Source organism: Coenobita brevimanus, chromosome 21, assembly GCF_032717465.1.
Source record: "Coenobita brevimanus isolate Jiangsu-jjx chromosome 21, ASM3271746v2, whole genome shotgun sequence".
In the NCBI taxonomy this organism is placed as follows: Eukaryota; Metazoa; Arthropoda; class Malacostraca; order Decapoda; family Coenobitidae; genus Coenobita; species Coenobita brevimanus.
This window is the reverse complement of record NC_136974.1, coordinates 17,533,548-17,550,587: the sequence shown is the minus strand read 5'-3', so window position 1 is coordinate 17,550,587 and position 17,040 is coordinate 17,533,548. Positions and strand designations below refer to the sequence as shown.

At 42.2% G+C, this 17,040-nt stretch overlaps 1 protein-coding gene across 1 annotated transcript in view; it reads right to left on the bottom strand.

Moving 5' to 3' along the window:
* The window catches only part of LOC145392111 (lysosomal acid glucosylceramidase-like), a 224,023-nt gene that overhangs the window by 181,508 nt on the left and 25,475 nt on the right, over positions 1-17,040 (bottom strand). Inside the window, exon 5 of the mRNA XM_080266565.1 lies at positions 913-1,066. Coding sequence (XP_080122691.1) covers positions 913-1,066 — 154 coding nt within the window. The remainder of the gene's footprint in view (positions 1-912; positions 1,067-17,040) is intronic.

Here is a 17,040-nt window from a genome sequence, read left to right as displayed (position 1 = left end):
GGACAACAGTGTTACAATCCACTTTGAAAGCTTGTACGTCGTACAGCCTACGGAGGTTGTGATTGAGCTGAAGGGGTTGTTTGGCTTGTGGGTTTTAATTAAGCCAAGCATATGGTGCAGGTGGATTTTGCCCCGAGAACTGTTTTATCATGTCATCACTTCCTCTTAGCAAAATTTTGACTTCTTTATGGAATTTTCTTTGTTATTCGTTATGATCACTTTTTAGTTCACTGTAGGTGTTGGTGTCAAGCAGCAGTTCAATCACTTCTTCATGGCAATCACATTTCTTCATAACTACTAAAACGCTGCTTTTATCAGCTGTAGCTATATGCAGGGCGATATATATATATATATATATATATATATATATATATATATATATATATATATATATATATATATATATATATATATATATATATATATATATGTACGTATTCAGTGCACATGCATAGGTGAGCAGATTTTTCGCATACACACATAGCAGTTAGATACAGTTAAACTTTCCTCCATTTTTTATAAATAAAAAGAAAATAAAAAGCCGCATGCAGTAGATTAAAACGAGAATTAATAAGTGGCAGTATGCCCAGCTTTTATCATATTCAACTTTCTACCTATCATATGAAATGTCCTTCAATGTTTTAAATCCAGCAAGGTGCTATATCTCGCTCTTTTTTCCCGTACTGCCAAAAGCTTGAAGCCTGGGGGTTGGGGGAAGAGCCTGCTGCTGTGCTTTTCTTTTCTCCTATTTCTATAACTTGAGTACTGTTTTACTGTTACAGCCAAACCGCCTCTTAGATCTGTGCAGTCTGTGTGTCTATGTAAGTTCATGTAACTACGTAACCGTGTGATTCTCTCTCTCTCTCTCTCTCTCTCTCTCTCTCTCTCTCTCTCTCTCTCTCTCTCTCTCACCTTATACTCGAGGTCCTCCGGCTGTAGTTCAAACGTTTCGAGTTCAACATCGCCCTCTGTGTCTGCGTACGTGTAGGTCCGCCAAGAGAAGTCACAGCCACCCATATTAATCCTCCCTAGGTTGTACTCCAGGCCAGAGGAGGAGAAGTACGATCTGTGAGGAGAGAAACTAGGCGTGAGAGACGTGAAGTAAAAAGGGATTGGAAAAGAAAGAGAAATGGGAGAATAAAAAACGTAAGATAAGAACGAATAGTGGGAGAACAGAAGGTATGTTACAGTCCAGGCTGTGGGGTGAGGGAGATTGGTGTTGGAAAGGTGTGGGAGAAGGGAGAAAATGAAAGAAATGGTCGGACAGGGTAGAACTGGGAGAGGGAGAGAGGAATACAAAAGTTACGAATAGATCCCCTCATATTGATCTCTCCTAAGTTCCACTCCAAGGCAAAGGCAAAAGTGCGTGCTTTGGGGAGTCGGAGAGGAGAGAAAGAACGGAGGGAAATGAGTGAGAGAAGGGAATGAAATGAATAAAGACAGACGTAAAGGTAGACCACAAAAGATATAAACAAGGAAGGTCTGTGAAAAGTAACCTAATCCCAATTATTTACTCCAGCTTAAAGGAGAATCATCCGTGGCGAGGGGCTGACAGATCAGAAAATAATAGGGAAAGGATACAGGGAATCGGTGAGAGAGAGAAAAAAAAAATAACGTAGGAATGAGAGAAATGAATGGAGTACATGTTAATCCTCTCTATGTTGTCTTACAGGACAGCCGAGGAGTAGGAGCCATGTAGAGAGGCAAAGGAGGTGCGAGAGTCGGTAACAGGGGTGAGAGAGAGGAGGTAACTCGGAGAGGAAAGGTGCAGGAGAACTGGTAAGATGAGTAAAAAGGAGGGACAGGATGAGATAAAAGTAAGTCTTCTAAAGCTAATCCTCCTAATGATGCCCTGAGGAAAAGAAGTGGGAGGTGTGGGGGAGGAGAAAGGTGTGAGAGAAGAGAGAGAGGAAAGAAGAAAGAGAGATAGGACAGACGAAAGAGAGAAGGGAGAAGAGAAAGTGGTGAATAAGAGAAGGAGAGGGAGATACATAGTTAACAGACGCCACATCCAGCATGAAAATCTTTTTTGTTGGTGTATTGCATTCCAGTCCCATGATGAAGTAGAGGCTCTGAGGAGAGGAAGGGAAATGGGAATATATGGACAAGAGGTGTGTGAAGAAAAGAAAAAAGGTATGTAAGCAGTAATTGTTGTAGTAGTAGCAGCAGAAGTAGTAATAGTAGTAGTAGTAGTAATAGTAGTAGTAGTAGTTGTTGTTGTTGTTGTTATTGTTTTTGTTGTTGTTCTAGTGGTTGTAGTGGCGGTGGTGATGGTGGTTATTATCAGTCCCATGCTATCAAGATGAGCAGACCCATCAACCACAGGTAAGCTACTTCCCCTGAAGGGCTTTCCCGCGCATTGAATCGATGTTCCCTTGCGGTCGACAGTATCTCGCAACAGCGAAGCGAAGGGAAAAGTGTGGAGGTTTGGTTTCTGCAACAAGAGTTCCACCTGGACCACCTAGTTGTGGGATATGGCTAACGTGGCAACAGCACGTGTGTGTGTTCGTGTGTACATGCCCGAGAATTTATCGAATCATCAAGTTTCATCCTCTTTGCCGTATTATATTATTATGTGATCATTGTATTATGCTGTGATATTGGCTAATAAATACTGTGTGATTGGGATAATGAGCTGTGCACTATGCTATTTATAAAGTCTGATTTATATAAAATATTTCTTCTCTTATCTTGTAGCGTGAACCATGATACAGGATGAGTTGTGGTTCAGGAACATCGCGCCATTTATGGGTGAACTTGCTCACTGTTTCTGAACCACAACTCAACCTGTATCGTGGTTCACGCTACAAGATAAAAGAATTATTTTATATAAATCAGACTTTATGAATAGCATAGTGCACAGCTCATTATCCCAATCACACAGTATTTATTAGCCAATATCACAGCATAATACAATGACCACATAATAATATAATACGGCAAAGAGGATGAAACTTGGTGGTTCGATCAATTCTCAGGCATGTACACACGAACACACACGCGCTGTGCCACTACTCAGGAATATGTAGGAGGACTACTAGGCCTCGGGAGCAGGCTGTGAGGCCTGTGCCCATGGAGTCGGGCACATAAAAAAAAGTTACAGTAGTAGTAGTAGCAGCAGTAATAGTAGTACTAGTAGTAGTGACAGTAGTAGTAGCAACTTTTGTTGTTGTTACTATTCTTGTTGTTGTTGCTCAGGTTCATCTCAAACATAAACCCAGTAGACTGCACGCTTAAATTGTCCTCCTGCTGTCTATCATCCTCCTTTTGAGAGAGAGAGAGAGAGAGAGAGAGAGAGAGAGAGAGAGAGAGAGAGAGAGAGAGAGAGAGAGAGAGAGAAGGTACAGAAAAAAAAATATCACTGAGGGGAGGGTGAATTTTAGAAAGCAGGATGGGTGAGACGAGGGAGAGGGGACCAGGGCAGATAAATTGGTGTGGGGAGAAGGGAATATCAGAGAGAGAGAGAGAGAGAGAAAGAGAGAGAGGTTGATGTGGAAAAAGATATATATATATATATATATATATATATATATATATATATATATATATATATATATATATGGAGCCTTTGAGGTACAGTGGTAAAGTGTGCGTCTCGCACGCTGGTGGACGTGTGTTCGCCTCCCGCCTGGGTTGTAAAAACTTTGGCATGCGTTCACCGAGCCACTGACCGCTTTGGCGGACATAAGGGGTGTTGTGGTTGAACCAGTGTCGCATAGTACAATGCTTGCACCCATTCGGCTTAAGGCGGGCCGATTACACTTGGTTCACAGACTACACTAACATCCAAAGCCACTGCAACACTACATTCACACTCATAAGCACTTCTAACCCTACATACCGTCTCTACCAGACAGCCTAAGCCACTGGGTAGAGATACGTTGGTTGTATCGTCCCTGCTTCGGTAGGGATAGGCCGGTCCTGCAGTGGACCTCAACAGCTGCTGCTGCTGCTGCTGCTGAGAGAGAGAGAGAGAGAGAGAGAGAGAGAGAGAGAGAGAAAGAATTAGAAAGGACGAAGTGAGAGTAGGGAGAGTCGAGTGAGCGAACAACGAGGGAGGGGAAAAGTGTGAGGAAATGGATGAAGGAAAAGAAACAGTGACGTAAACGAGGGCGGTGAGAGCAAGAATAAAGGAAGAAGTAGGGATACTGAAGAAATGAGAGAAGAGGAAAGAGAAAACAGGGTTAAGAAATGGGAGGGAGAGGGAATAAAAGGAGAAAAGATAGGGAAGGAGGGTTCGGTGGCAGCTGGCCGACAATCAGCTGGTCGACAGGACAACTGGACGACTGTCAACTGGGCGACTGGATAACTTGGCGACAGTTACCTGAGTGACAGGATAACCGGGTGACAGTCAACGTGGCGAAAGGACAACTGGATACTAGATTACTGGTATTCAATGTCATTTAAAGTAAATGCATAATACCAGCATAATGTGTTTTAACTGAAGTGTGTGAGGTACACTTTTGTTTCATAATTAAGATCTTGCACAATAGTCTTTTTGCACTCAACTTTACTATTCTTCATCGTCATCCGGACCTCCTTTCCCACCCTAGGGCAGGGTGAGGAGTAGCAACGTCCAGACAACAGTAAATTCCCAATCCAGTGGGTCATACTTCCATTCGATCACCATTCAAGCCCTTGGAATCCTGGCACTATCTGATACGTCAAAAACATTCACCACTTTCTATAGCTTCACATAAACGTATCCGATAGAGTCAGTCCGGATGCTGTCACGTTAAAAAGGGTGCCAAATCCCTGATCATGCACTTCCCACAATATTCATCTAGCCAGCTCGATCTCTTGTCAGTCCCTTAGCCTCACCAACTTCCATACTTCTCTTCCTCACACACTCGTCCTCCATATCCATCCACCTTCTCCTTGACCTACCTCGCCCCTTCCCTCCTGCAAATTTGCTTAGATATACCTTTTTTCACCACTCTTTTGTTATCCATTCTCTCCACATGACCATGCCATCTTAGTACACTCTCTTCGATCCTGGTGTCCACAGATTTCCTCACTCCACATCTTTCACGAATCACATAATTTCGTATTCTGTCCTCTCTCTTTACTCCACATACATTCCTCGGCAATCCCATCTCCACTGATATCACTCTTCATTATCAAGCCACACCATAGTCTCACATCCATATGTTAAAGTTGGCACTAACACTCCTTCATGTAAGTCTCGTGCAGCTGCAACACTCTAGCCTCTGCTTCTTATCAAGGCTTTCATTACCCCAGCTACTTTCCTACCTTGTGTCACTCTACCTTCTAGCTCTTTTGCACATTTTCCTCTTTTCTATCACTGTACCCAGGTACAGTATTTGAACATTCTCACCAGTTCCAGTCTCTCTCCATTCACTGTAAAGCCTTGTACACACCGAGATACAAAGTCTAGCGACAGTCGAGCGACTATGTATCTCGACTGTTGTGAGACAATCCAGATACAGACGGGCGACAGTCCAGAGACACACTGGAGACAAGGCAACTTTGTCTCTGGATTGTCTAGAGACTGTTGCGAGACGGTCGCTAGACATTTCTGCTACTTTCTCGCTGGACTGTTGCTAGACAATTGAGAGACATTCCAGCGACTTTGTAGCGCGTCCGTGATTGAACCATCCACCACGTGAATTTTGAAATATCAGTTTACAACCAACATTTGTCATATTAAACTCAAGGAGTGATATCCAGTCACAGGCAAAATGTACATGTGAAGATATACATTTATGGATGAAGATATATATATATATATACCGTATATACCGGTATGTATATTTCATTTCATTCATTCGTCACCCAGTCCTACAGTGCCCCATGAGGAGCGTAGGAGCTCGGGGCTAGGCAAGTTGGTCCTGACATTTAAGATGAGAGTGACCAGCCTCACTCATCCCTGAGTGGCATTAGGTGAGCAATAAACCCCAACCATCCCTTGGATATAAACCCTCACCTGCTCAATCCGATTGGAGCGCAGTATTTACTCACTTAACGACCATGCGCCAAAATGTGGTTATATGGTTACCACCCAGCGTAGTAAATGGTTTCCTGGTGTACAGGAAACCTTTTGGCTTGTCAGTGTAAAGTCACTCACAGACAGAAGGAAGAGGAAAGAATGAAGGAATGAAAGACAGAAGATGGAGTGTAAAGTCACCCGTAGCCAGAAGGACGAGCAAAGAATGAAGGAAACAAAAAAGAGGAGCACTACATCGAGTGAGTGGATGGTGAGCTCCCTGAGATATATATATATATATATATATATATATATATATATATATATATATATATATATATATATATATATATATATATAGATATATATTTGTGTGTGTGTGTGTGTGTGTGTGTGTGTGTGTGTGTGTGTGTGTGTGTGAATAATTGCCAAAACCAACAGTGGAATCACTAAAGCTAATAACTGTCATGACTGAACCATACACGTACCCATAATTTTTCAACGATGTATGTAAAACGTGTAAATATACCATAATTATTATTAGGACAGACCCGTATACATACAATATAATCTTTCAACGATGATGTATAACTTTTATGCCAAATTAGAGTATGTAAATATACTCTGTTATTATTTAGGAATGAACCATATACATATAATTATTCGATGTATGGTACAACTGTTATGTATAAATAATGTTAAAATATGTGAATACTGACGCCTCATAGCAGGAGGCGTGCATTTTTAAATGCGTAAAAAAAAAAAAAAAAAAAAAAAACTCCGTCATCCGTTGCCAAACCTCTCAGCACCGAGCAACTTGTATCTTGTCTCCCATATCTAGTGAGAGACAAGATACAGCCGAAATCTTGTCTCTGGACTGTCGTGCGACTGTTCAGCGACAGATTTAGATTTTCCTGAGACTGTCGCGCAACAGTCTAGTGACATTGTCGCGCGCCTTTTGCTGGATAAAGTATCTTGGTGTGTACGTGACCCAGAGACAGTGTCTAGCGACTGTTGCCAGACAAATTTAGATTTTTCTGAGATAGATGCGAGACAGTCCAGAGACAACATTGCGCGACTTTGTATCTTGGTGTGTACGAGGCTTAACATCACACTGGGAGTCACCTTCTCTCTCAGTAACCATCGATTTACTCTTCTACACTTACTCTCAAAGCACGACGCTCACAGACATTAGCAAAACTCTACATTAGTCTACCAAGTTCTTGTCCGGTATTTGCAAGTAGTACTGCATCATCAGCATATCACAAATTTGGAGATATTCCATCCATCACCATTTATTACCAACGCCATCCCTCTCTCCATTACTCGTGTTTTTACTTCTCTCATCACCCGATTCCTGTATATATTGAACAGCCATGGGGACATCATTAATTTATTGTTAACTACTATAAGTACTATTCAGTGTCATTTAAAATAAATACATAATACCAGCATAATATGTTTAAAATAAATACATAATACCAGCATAATATTAATAAATACATAATACCAGCATAATATGTTTTTCAATTCAACCTGACCTATTATTTATATTGTGTGTAGTGTAATTCACTATTAGTGTAATTCACTATTTATATATGAAAAGAGTCTCGCCTAGTTGTCATGTCTAATTAGCGGTCGCCCAGTTGACTGTCGGCTAATTATCCTGTTGTCAGTGGATTGTCGCCTAGGTATCATGTCGCTGATTTGATTGTCGCCTAGGTATCATGTCACCCAGTTGATTGCCGTCTAGGTAAGGTATCATGTCGCCCAGTTGATTGCCGCCTAGTTACCATGTCACCCAGTTGCCTTTTCACCCAGTTATCCTTTCGTCCAGTTGCCCCTGAACCGGGAGAAGTGAGGGAAAGGGGCGAGGCAAGATAATGACTGAAAGAAGTGAGACGGAGAGGGTAGGCTGGAAGGGCAAGGTAAGGAGGGGTGAAAAAAAAAATAAAAAGAAGACATAAAACTATGAAGGAAGATGGAAGGGGAGGAGGAGAGCAAAGAAGTGAACGAAGAAGGAGAGAGAATAAGTGATAGACGGAGAAGAGAATAGGAGATGAATAGAACCAGCAAGCTTGAAATAAATGAATAGGAGGGATGACAGTACGAGAATATGTTCTCCATCTTTTTATATCACTTTGGTTCTCCAGCATGAACAACACAATGAACTAAATGATATACTGAGTCTGAAGATGCATTCTTATTATTCTTACTACCACACATTGATTTATTTGACATAGGCGACATTGCAAATTACAGTGAATAGATATATCGCTCATCTATCTACCCCGTTCTGTGTCAGAGGTGTTCCTTAGATTGTATTTAAAAATCTGTAAAAAGCAAGACTATATTAAAAATGGGAAATCCAGCTAGAGATTTGGACCCGTTTATCAGGGGACATATGTCTATTTTTTTTTCTTATTACTTCCAGACAACTTTATTCAACCTAGGACCGACCTCCAGCTGAAGAGGTTGACAAATGCTACAGAATACATCTCGTAACCCGGTAATTCTCAAAACTCAGGTCACAACTCCAGAGTAATCAGAAAGAATCTAACAGTGTACACCAACTAACCCCAGAGGGGTTTATTTAGCTGAGAGTGAGTCACATTGAACCTGGGTGTTAATATTGTCACCATTGAAGCTCGGGTGTCGAAAACAACTGTAGCAGAGTAGTAGTTGTAGTAGTTGTTCCCTAGGCAGTCTGGCAGAACAGTCCCGAGTCCCTTAGGAAGGCCATGGCCGAGACCGGGCTTTCCCATAGAGCTCTCAAAGAGTGTATGTTGTGTTGTTGGCGTAGGTGATTGTGTGCAATGCAGTCTTCCATAATGTGCTTAATAGTATGAGGTGCTGTGTTGCATCCTGGACAGGCATCAGCGACGGAGTCATCCAGCCTCTTCTGGTAGCTTAAGAGGGCTGGATGGTGCCCACATCTCAGCCTGGCCAGGTGGACCCTGTCCTCACGAGGAAGATAGGATTCAGAAGGGTGGATGTCAGGAGGCCGTGCATGCAGCTGTGTGTTGTCTTTAAGTGACTGAATGGAGCGGCGAGTGATCTGAGTGTGGATATGCTTCTGGAAGCTGGTCTGAGGTGGGCGAGGGGGGAGAGATGACAGTATTTGTGTATGGTATCGTGTGCTGGGTGTTGTTTTGATGTTCCTTGGTGTGGGTGGATGTGCTGCCATGTACTGTAGTGGGTGTTATGGGTTTGTGGAGGCTGCAGCAAGAAACTGGGTGCCTCTCATGTCTAGGTGATCCTTGACTTTGAGGACTTTGGTTTCTTGATGTGGGTAGTCTGTGGGTGTAGTAGCTGTGCAGCCTGTGATTATTTTTAGGGCCTTGTTCTGTATGGTCTGTAGAGTGTTGTAGTGTGTTTTGGTCAGGTTAGAAGCCCAGGCAGGGCTTGCATAATTCATCACTGAACGTATGTATTGTTTGTATACTGTGGTGGTGGTTTCTTTGTTGTGTCCAAATATGGTATGGGCAAGTGACCTCAAAGCACTGAGTCTTGGTGTTATTTGATTTGTAATGTTTGTGATGTGTTGTTTAAATGACACTGATGTATTGTATGTTACACCAAGGATTTTGTGTGTGTGTGTGTGTGTGTGTGTGTGTGTGTGTGTGTGTGTGTGTGTGTGTGTGTGTGTGTGTGTGTGTGTGTGTGTGTGTGTGTGTGTGTGTGTGTGTGTGTGTGTGTGTGTGTGTGTGTGTGTGTGTGTGTGTGTGTGTGTGTGTGTGTGTGTGTGTGTGGTAGGGGAGTGTTGTTTATGGTAAGGTGTGGGATGTGACTGTTCTGCTGTCCAGTTTGTGAGAAGAGTCACTGTAGATTTGGCTGGGGCTATATTGAGCCTGTTTGTGGTGAACCATTTGTGTAGTGTGTTGAGGCAAGGTTGAATGATGTGTGCAGCTGTGTTTGCGTTTTGATGTGTACATGTAAGTGTTATATCATCTGCATAGGAAGCTATGTGTATCTGTGGTGTGTGGGGTGTGGGTACGTCATGCATGTATAGATTAAAGAGTGTATGGGACAAAACAGATCCTTGGGGGACGCCGTTTGTGAAGTTTCTGATGTTAGAAGACTGACTGGCAAATGTTATCTGTGCACATCTGCCTGCTAAGTAGTTTGCCAGCCATCTTTTTGTGTTATTGTGCATGTTTGTGTTGAGTATTTTGTTTGTGAGGTTGTGGCGGGGGATGGCATCAAAAGTTTTGCTTATGTCTAGTGTGACTAGGAGTGTTCTGTGTGGTGGCCTAGCTGAATTTATGCCATCGAAATCTCTCTGTGTTAGGTCTGTAAGAAGGGTGTTTGTGGAGTGTAGTGGCCTAAAGCCATGTTGTGACTTGGCTAGGGGAATGTGAGGTGTGACTAGTTGTAGTATCAGTCGTTCAGTGACTTTAGAGGGGGTGCAGAGGAGTGTGATGGGGCGATGTAAGGAGGGTAACGTGGGGTCTTTGTTGGGTTTAGGGATAGTGATGATATTGCCATGCTTCCAGATGTTGGGTATTATGTTGTGTGAGTAGCTGTAGTTTGATATGTTGGTGAGTGCTTGTATGCCTTGTGGTCCTAGGTGTTTAAGGTGAATGTTGCTAATGTTGTCTGGTCCACAGGCAGATGAGTGCTTGAGGTTGTTAATGATGTGCTTCGTCTGGTTGTAAGTGAAAGGTGCGTAGTCTGGGTCTGTGGGGAACTGTCTCTTACATCTGATGATACGTCGGTCTTCCGGATGGGGGTTTAGATGGCTGACTTGTGAAAAGTGATTGATGAGAGTGTTTGCTTGTTGTTTGTTTGAGGGTATGGTGTCTGTTGTTGTGATGGCAGCATGTGATTGTATGGTGTTGCTGTTGGAAAGTGTGATGCTGTTTAATGTTTTGTAGAGTTTGCTGATGTTTGTTTTGTGGTCAAGTGTTTGGAGGTAATTTTTCCAGTTTAGTGTTTGCTGTTCTGATATTTTACTGTTTATCTGAGTGTTGAGTTCTTGTATTTGTTGTATGGTGTCTTGTGTATGGGGTGTTGGGGAGTGTCGCAATGTGTCCCGTTGTCTGATGAGGCTTTGAATTTCTGATGTGAAGTTGGGGTTGTGTCTCTTTCTGTTGCCTCTAGGGATGTGTCTTTTGTCTGCGTTTTGTATGATTGTATTGAAAGTGTGCACAGCGGTGTTGATGTTTGTGATGGGTTTACTGTTTAGTGTTTCGAAATGTTGTTCTGTTTCAGTTACAAAGGCCTTCTAGTTGGCTCTCTTATAATTAGTGTATGTGTGTTTGTGGCCAGCTGGGGTGATTCTGGTTTTGGTAGTGATGATGATTGGGAGGTGATCAGAACCTAGAGTTTTGACCACTGTCCATGATGTAGTGGGAGCGAAGTTTGGGGAGCAGAAGGTGATGTCTGGAGATGATGGGAGGAAGAGGGCTTGGTGTGGGATATGGGTATGTTGGTCTAGACTGTTTAGTATGAAAAGATGATCTGTCTGGGATTGTAGTACCAGCCCTCTGTCTGTGTCAGGGTTGTTGACATGCCAGGCCGACGACTTGGCTTTGAAATCACCATCCAGGATGATGTTGGGTATGTTAGTGATGTGGTGTATCTGTGGAGAGTAATTGTGTGGTACTGTGGGGGACGATTGGGGGGGAATGTATGTGTTAGCGATTGTTATGTGTGATTTGTTACCAGTGCGTATTTTAATTGATTGTATTTCTGTTGTGGTGTCATGTGGGGGGAGAAGCGACTTTGTGTGTGCACTGGTATCTGCAAAGTTGATGGATTTGTGTACCAGGGTGATGAGTCCACCGCCACCGCCGTTGGCCCGGTCTTGTCGAATGATGGTGAAGGTATGAAATGTCGGTGTTTTCTGTGCTCTGTGTAGTTTTGTTTCTTGTAAGATGGCAATGTGTATGTTCTGTTGTTTGATGAATTGTGTGAGTTCATGTATTTTGGTGTTTATGCCATCTATGTTTAACTGAAGGATGTTTATGTTGTGTGTGCGATGTGTGTCGGCTGCTGCAGCAGCCGACACACATTTCACATATTCTGTAAAGCATCAGAATCATCATCAATAACACCAACTGCCTAACCATCAATTTTGTTCACCAATAGGTAAAGATATCATGAACCACATGCATGGGAATCATATCTCGAATTTATTTAGTGTGACAATATTTAAGGTGAAGGATTGCAGGTTGATGAAACAATCACTTTAGTGTTCTCTTTACACAGCTTTCATCCGATACATGTGAGTGAAAGTAATAACTTAGTGTTTATATTTTATCGTTTGGAGAATTGTTAACATTATTTTCCACCAAATATTTTTTGTTACATATCAAACAGGTTATAAGAGTAATACTGCATGGAGATGCATCACTTTCACAGAGGGCTCAAGCAGGGTTTGATCTGCTAGCCTCGGTCCTTAACCTCACAGTAACATTGCCTGTATCATGGGAAACATAATGAGGTCGCTGACTAATAAATTTCGTTTTAATATAGAAGTGTATCGTATGTCTAGGTGATATGGGATGGAACAGTTGGTCACTCTGACACGACGGGCCTCCACCCTGCTGTGGTGGAGGTGTCAAAGCAAGATGGCAAACTGCTGTCACTGCTTAATTTCAGTTAGTTACCTTCATTGTATTATGACACCCGGTGCTTTAACAATAAGAATGTATTAATCTACCTATTGTGAAGGACATTTTCATTCAATTCCAATAACCAGTATTATATTCATGCTGATCCTATGATATCGTGTGGTAAGTCTGGGAGTAAGATACTGCCGAAGCTGGTGTTTTCTTTCTAATTAAATTCTATTACACCTTTAAGAAAAAAAAACTTGTAACGAACACTAGTAAAATAATCATCTCACACAAATATTCATACATATTTGTCTAAGATTGTTCCTTTTTTGCATAACAACTACACCACAAAATCAAGCAGCCAACCGGGATCACCTTTACAAGTGATGAGGTTCATTCATAGAATTCTACGCCGTTCTATGGCAAGTTGCCGGGTATCGCCAACCAGCTACTTGGCGTGTAGCAGGTTGTCCGCGGGTGTGCTATCTTGAACGGCGCGGACCATGTGACTCCCTATAGATATACTGTACAGGACTCCACTGAATATACTGAATAAGATGGCACAAAATATTACATCTTACCAGAAACTATGTGGCAGGGAGGTGAGATTATTTGCCACAATCCCTCCAACCAAACATGAATTCTACAGTTAACGATTAGCCTACACAGGCGTTCCTGTTGGATCACCATCTACTAAACCTCCAACTGCATTGCCTCCTGTGATTATGGGCACTGTGCCACGGAAAGTGGCACTGTCTCGTCAAATCAGACACCAAGACAGTAAACAAACTAAACTCCATGAAGATCTACACGTACAATGTAAGAAGCCTTGCAGAAGATTACAAACTTGATACCTTAATGAATGAATCAGAGAACATTAGCTGGGATATTGTAGGTCCGAGTGAGGTCCACAGAAAAAAAAATGAAAAATTAATTCAGATTCAAGACAGCATCTTCCTGTTTTACTATAAAGGAAGGCAAAATGAAAGAGTTAGTGATGTGGGATTTCTAATTAACGGAAATCTTGGGGAGAACATTGTTATATACAGCAGTGTATCTGACAGAGTAGCATGGATTGTAATTAGACAAAGCAAAAGATATACCTGAAAGTAATACAAGTAAAGCACCCACTTCTCAAAGCTATTGTGAAGAAATAGAAAGATCTCTCAGATTATGGAAGAAGAAAAGTCACCATATCCTATACTCAAGGGAGACTTCAATTCAAAAGGTGGCAAATGCAAAAATGGAGATGCATGTGTAGGAAAATTCAGAGTGGGAGAAAGGAATGGCAGAGGTGAAATGGTGGTAAATTTTACTGAAATGTATAACATGAGAATAACGAACATATTCTTTCACAAGAAAACGGGCAGAAGTGGACCTTGAGAAGTCCAGATGGTGAAACAAAGAATGAAATCAACTTCATTATAGCAGATAAAAATATCATAAACAACTGCCACAATTATCAACAAAGTAAATATAGGAAGTGACCACAGAAGTGTTGGTGAGGGTAATCATCATCCACTCACTCAGTGTAATGACATTATTCCCGGGTAACTCTATACTGAGTGACAAGCCAAATGATTTCCCGTAAACCAGGAAATCATTTAATACACTGGGTGGTAACCTCATAACCAACCAATATGTGTTCCTTACGTGTAAATAACTGGGTTGGCGGAGGGTTTGTGCGCCACACTGAAAAACATCTAATTAAAAAACAAACAAACAAAATGTCTCGGACCAGGTTAGACTAACAAGCTACGACCAAGGACAGTACAAAAGATATGGTACGATTTTAACGTGGACTATAAGAGGTGCGAATGATGAGGTGAAAGAGAGGAAGATTGTCCAGGTACTTGAGGGCGCAAAAGGGGACATGCGTGAATTGACTGAAACAAAATGGTGAGGGAAGAGTGTGAGAGAGTGTGAGTATGGATTGGGTAAATATGTGGGAGTAGGTGAGAATGAGAGGGCAAAAGAGGGTGTATGTATTGTTGTGTGCAAGAGATGGAAGGAGAATAGAGAGAATATGGACCAGTTGGTTCAAGGATTGTGTGGGTAAGAGTGAGTAGGAATGCAAATGTGGGTGATTATGTGTGTATATGCACTAACAAAAGACCGTGTGAACAGAGTGAAAGAAGAACTCTGGGCAAATGTGGAATCGTGTATGGAGAAGTTTGAGAGGAATGAGAGAGTGTTTTTGATTGGAGATACGAATGGAAAAGTAAGGAATGTGAAGGTGGATGTAGTAGATTAGTGAGTGGGGTGTGCCTGCAGAAGTGGATGAGAATGGCAGTGCTCCGGTGGGTATTTGTGCCGGGAGGGAGTTGGTGGTAGCCAATCACCTCTACAGGCACAAAATGATTTACAGGTATATGTGGCGAGTGATAAGAAGGGAGGGTGGTGAACTGAATGAATGGAAGGCAATGATTGATTATGTGTGTGTGGATGAGAGGATGAGAAGTTATGTAATGGATTCAAGAGCATACAAATGCTGGGGGAGTTGACTTTCTGACCAACACTTCGTCGTGATGAAAGTCAAGGTACAAATGCAATGGAAAAACAGAAGGAGGAAAGGATAGGAGGAAGTAGTCCATACAAAGAGGGTAGAAAGATTGCAAGAGGATGGAAAAATGGCAGAAAATAAAGGAGAAATGGAGAAGTGATTAGGTAAATATGGATCAGTTGGCTTAAGGATTGTGTGGGTAAGATTGAAAGTTGGACTACAAATATGGGCAATTGTGTGCGTGTATGCACCAATGCAAGATCGTGCAAACAGAGTGAGAGAAGAGTTCTGGACAAATGTGGAAGCGTGCATGAAAATGTTTGAAAGGAATGAGAGAGTGTTTTTGATTGAAGATATAAATGGTAAGGTAGGGAATGCGAAGGTGGATGAATAGTAAGGTGAGTGGGGTGTGCCTGCTGAGATAGATGAGAATGGTAGTGCTTTAGTGGACATTTGGGCCAAGAGGGGCTTGGTGATAGCCAGTACCCTCTTCAGGCACAAAATGATCCATAGGTATACGTGGCAACTGATGAGAAGGGTGGGTGGTGAACTGAATGAACGAAAGGCAATGATTGATTGTGGGTGGATGAAAGGATGTGAAGGTGTTTAATGGATGCAAGACCATACAGAGTTTGGGGGAGTGGACTTTCTGACCGCCACTTTGTGGTGGTGAGAATCAAGACCCAAGTGAAATGGAGAAATAGAAGAAAGGAAGGACTGGATGAAGTAGTGTATGCAAGGAGAGTGAAAATGTTACAAGAGGATGAGGAAAAGGAAGAATATAAGAGAGAAGTGGAGGAGCAATTAGGTAAATATGGATTGGAGCAGATGGGGGACGTGGAAGGTGTGTGCAAGATATTCACAGAAGAAATCCGTGCAACATGTGAGGTGGTGTATGGGGTGAAGAGAAGACGAAAGGAGGTGCAAGGAACAGCACGGTGGAATGAAGAGGTGAGACATGCTGTGGCACAAAAGAAGAAAGCATATACTGTAGTGAGTGGATGAGAAACAGGGCCGTGGAAGAAGCTGAGAGACAGAAGGGAGACTTGTATGTAGAGAGGATGAAAGGGTGAGGAACTTGGAAGGAATTTGAGCGTAAACTGGAGGGAATGTAAGAAAATGTTCTAGAAAGAGGTAAAGGGAGCTTGACTGGGTGGCGAAGAAGTTAATCGGGGAGTGAAAGATAAAAATGGTAGATTACTAGTGGACAAGGGAGACAAAGCGAGCAGACGGAAAGAGCACTTTAAGGAATTGTTGAACATAGAGATTGAAAGTAATGCGAGTACAAGCGGCTGGGGAATGACTAGGAGATGGAGGAATGAGAAAAGAGAGGAAGAAGTAGAATGGAAGTTGTCGAAGCAATGAAGAAAGTCAAAATGGGTAAAGCACCGGGAATTGAAGGAGTGCGTGGTGAAATGCAGAAGCACAGGGGAGAGATAGTAGTAGAATGGATGTAGAAGATGTGCAGATTGGCCTGGGAGGAAGGTAGAGTCCCGGAGGATTGGAAGTCAGATATAATTATACCCTTGTACAAAGGAAAAGGGGGAAAAAGAAGTGTGTGGTAATCATAGGGGCATTTGCCTTCTTAGTGTAATAGAAAAGTATATGGTAGGATACTTAGTGACAGAGTTAGGGAAATAACAGAGGAATTAGATGGAGAAGAGCAGGGAGGTTTTAAGAAGGGAAGTGGTTGTGTAGATCAGATATTCATTCTTAGATCTTTAGTGGAAGAGTTTCTAGAGAAGGAAAAGAAGTTGTATGCAGCCTTCATGGATTTGAAAAAAGCATATGACAGAGTGGATAGACAAGGATTGTGGAAAGTATTAAGAATATTGGAAGTTGTTGAATGCTGTGAAGAGTATGTATGAGGGTGCTAAGGTTGAAGTGCATGTGGATAGTGGACTGAGTGAATTTTTCTACTTGAAGGTTGGATTGAAACAAGGATGTGTCATGAATCCATGGTTGTTCTATCTGTATATGGATGGGGTTATAAAAGAGATACAAGGCAGGGCAGTGGATGCTGGAGT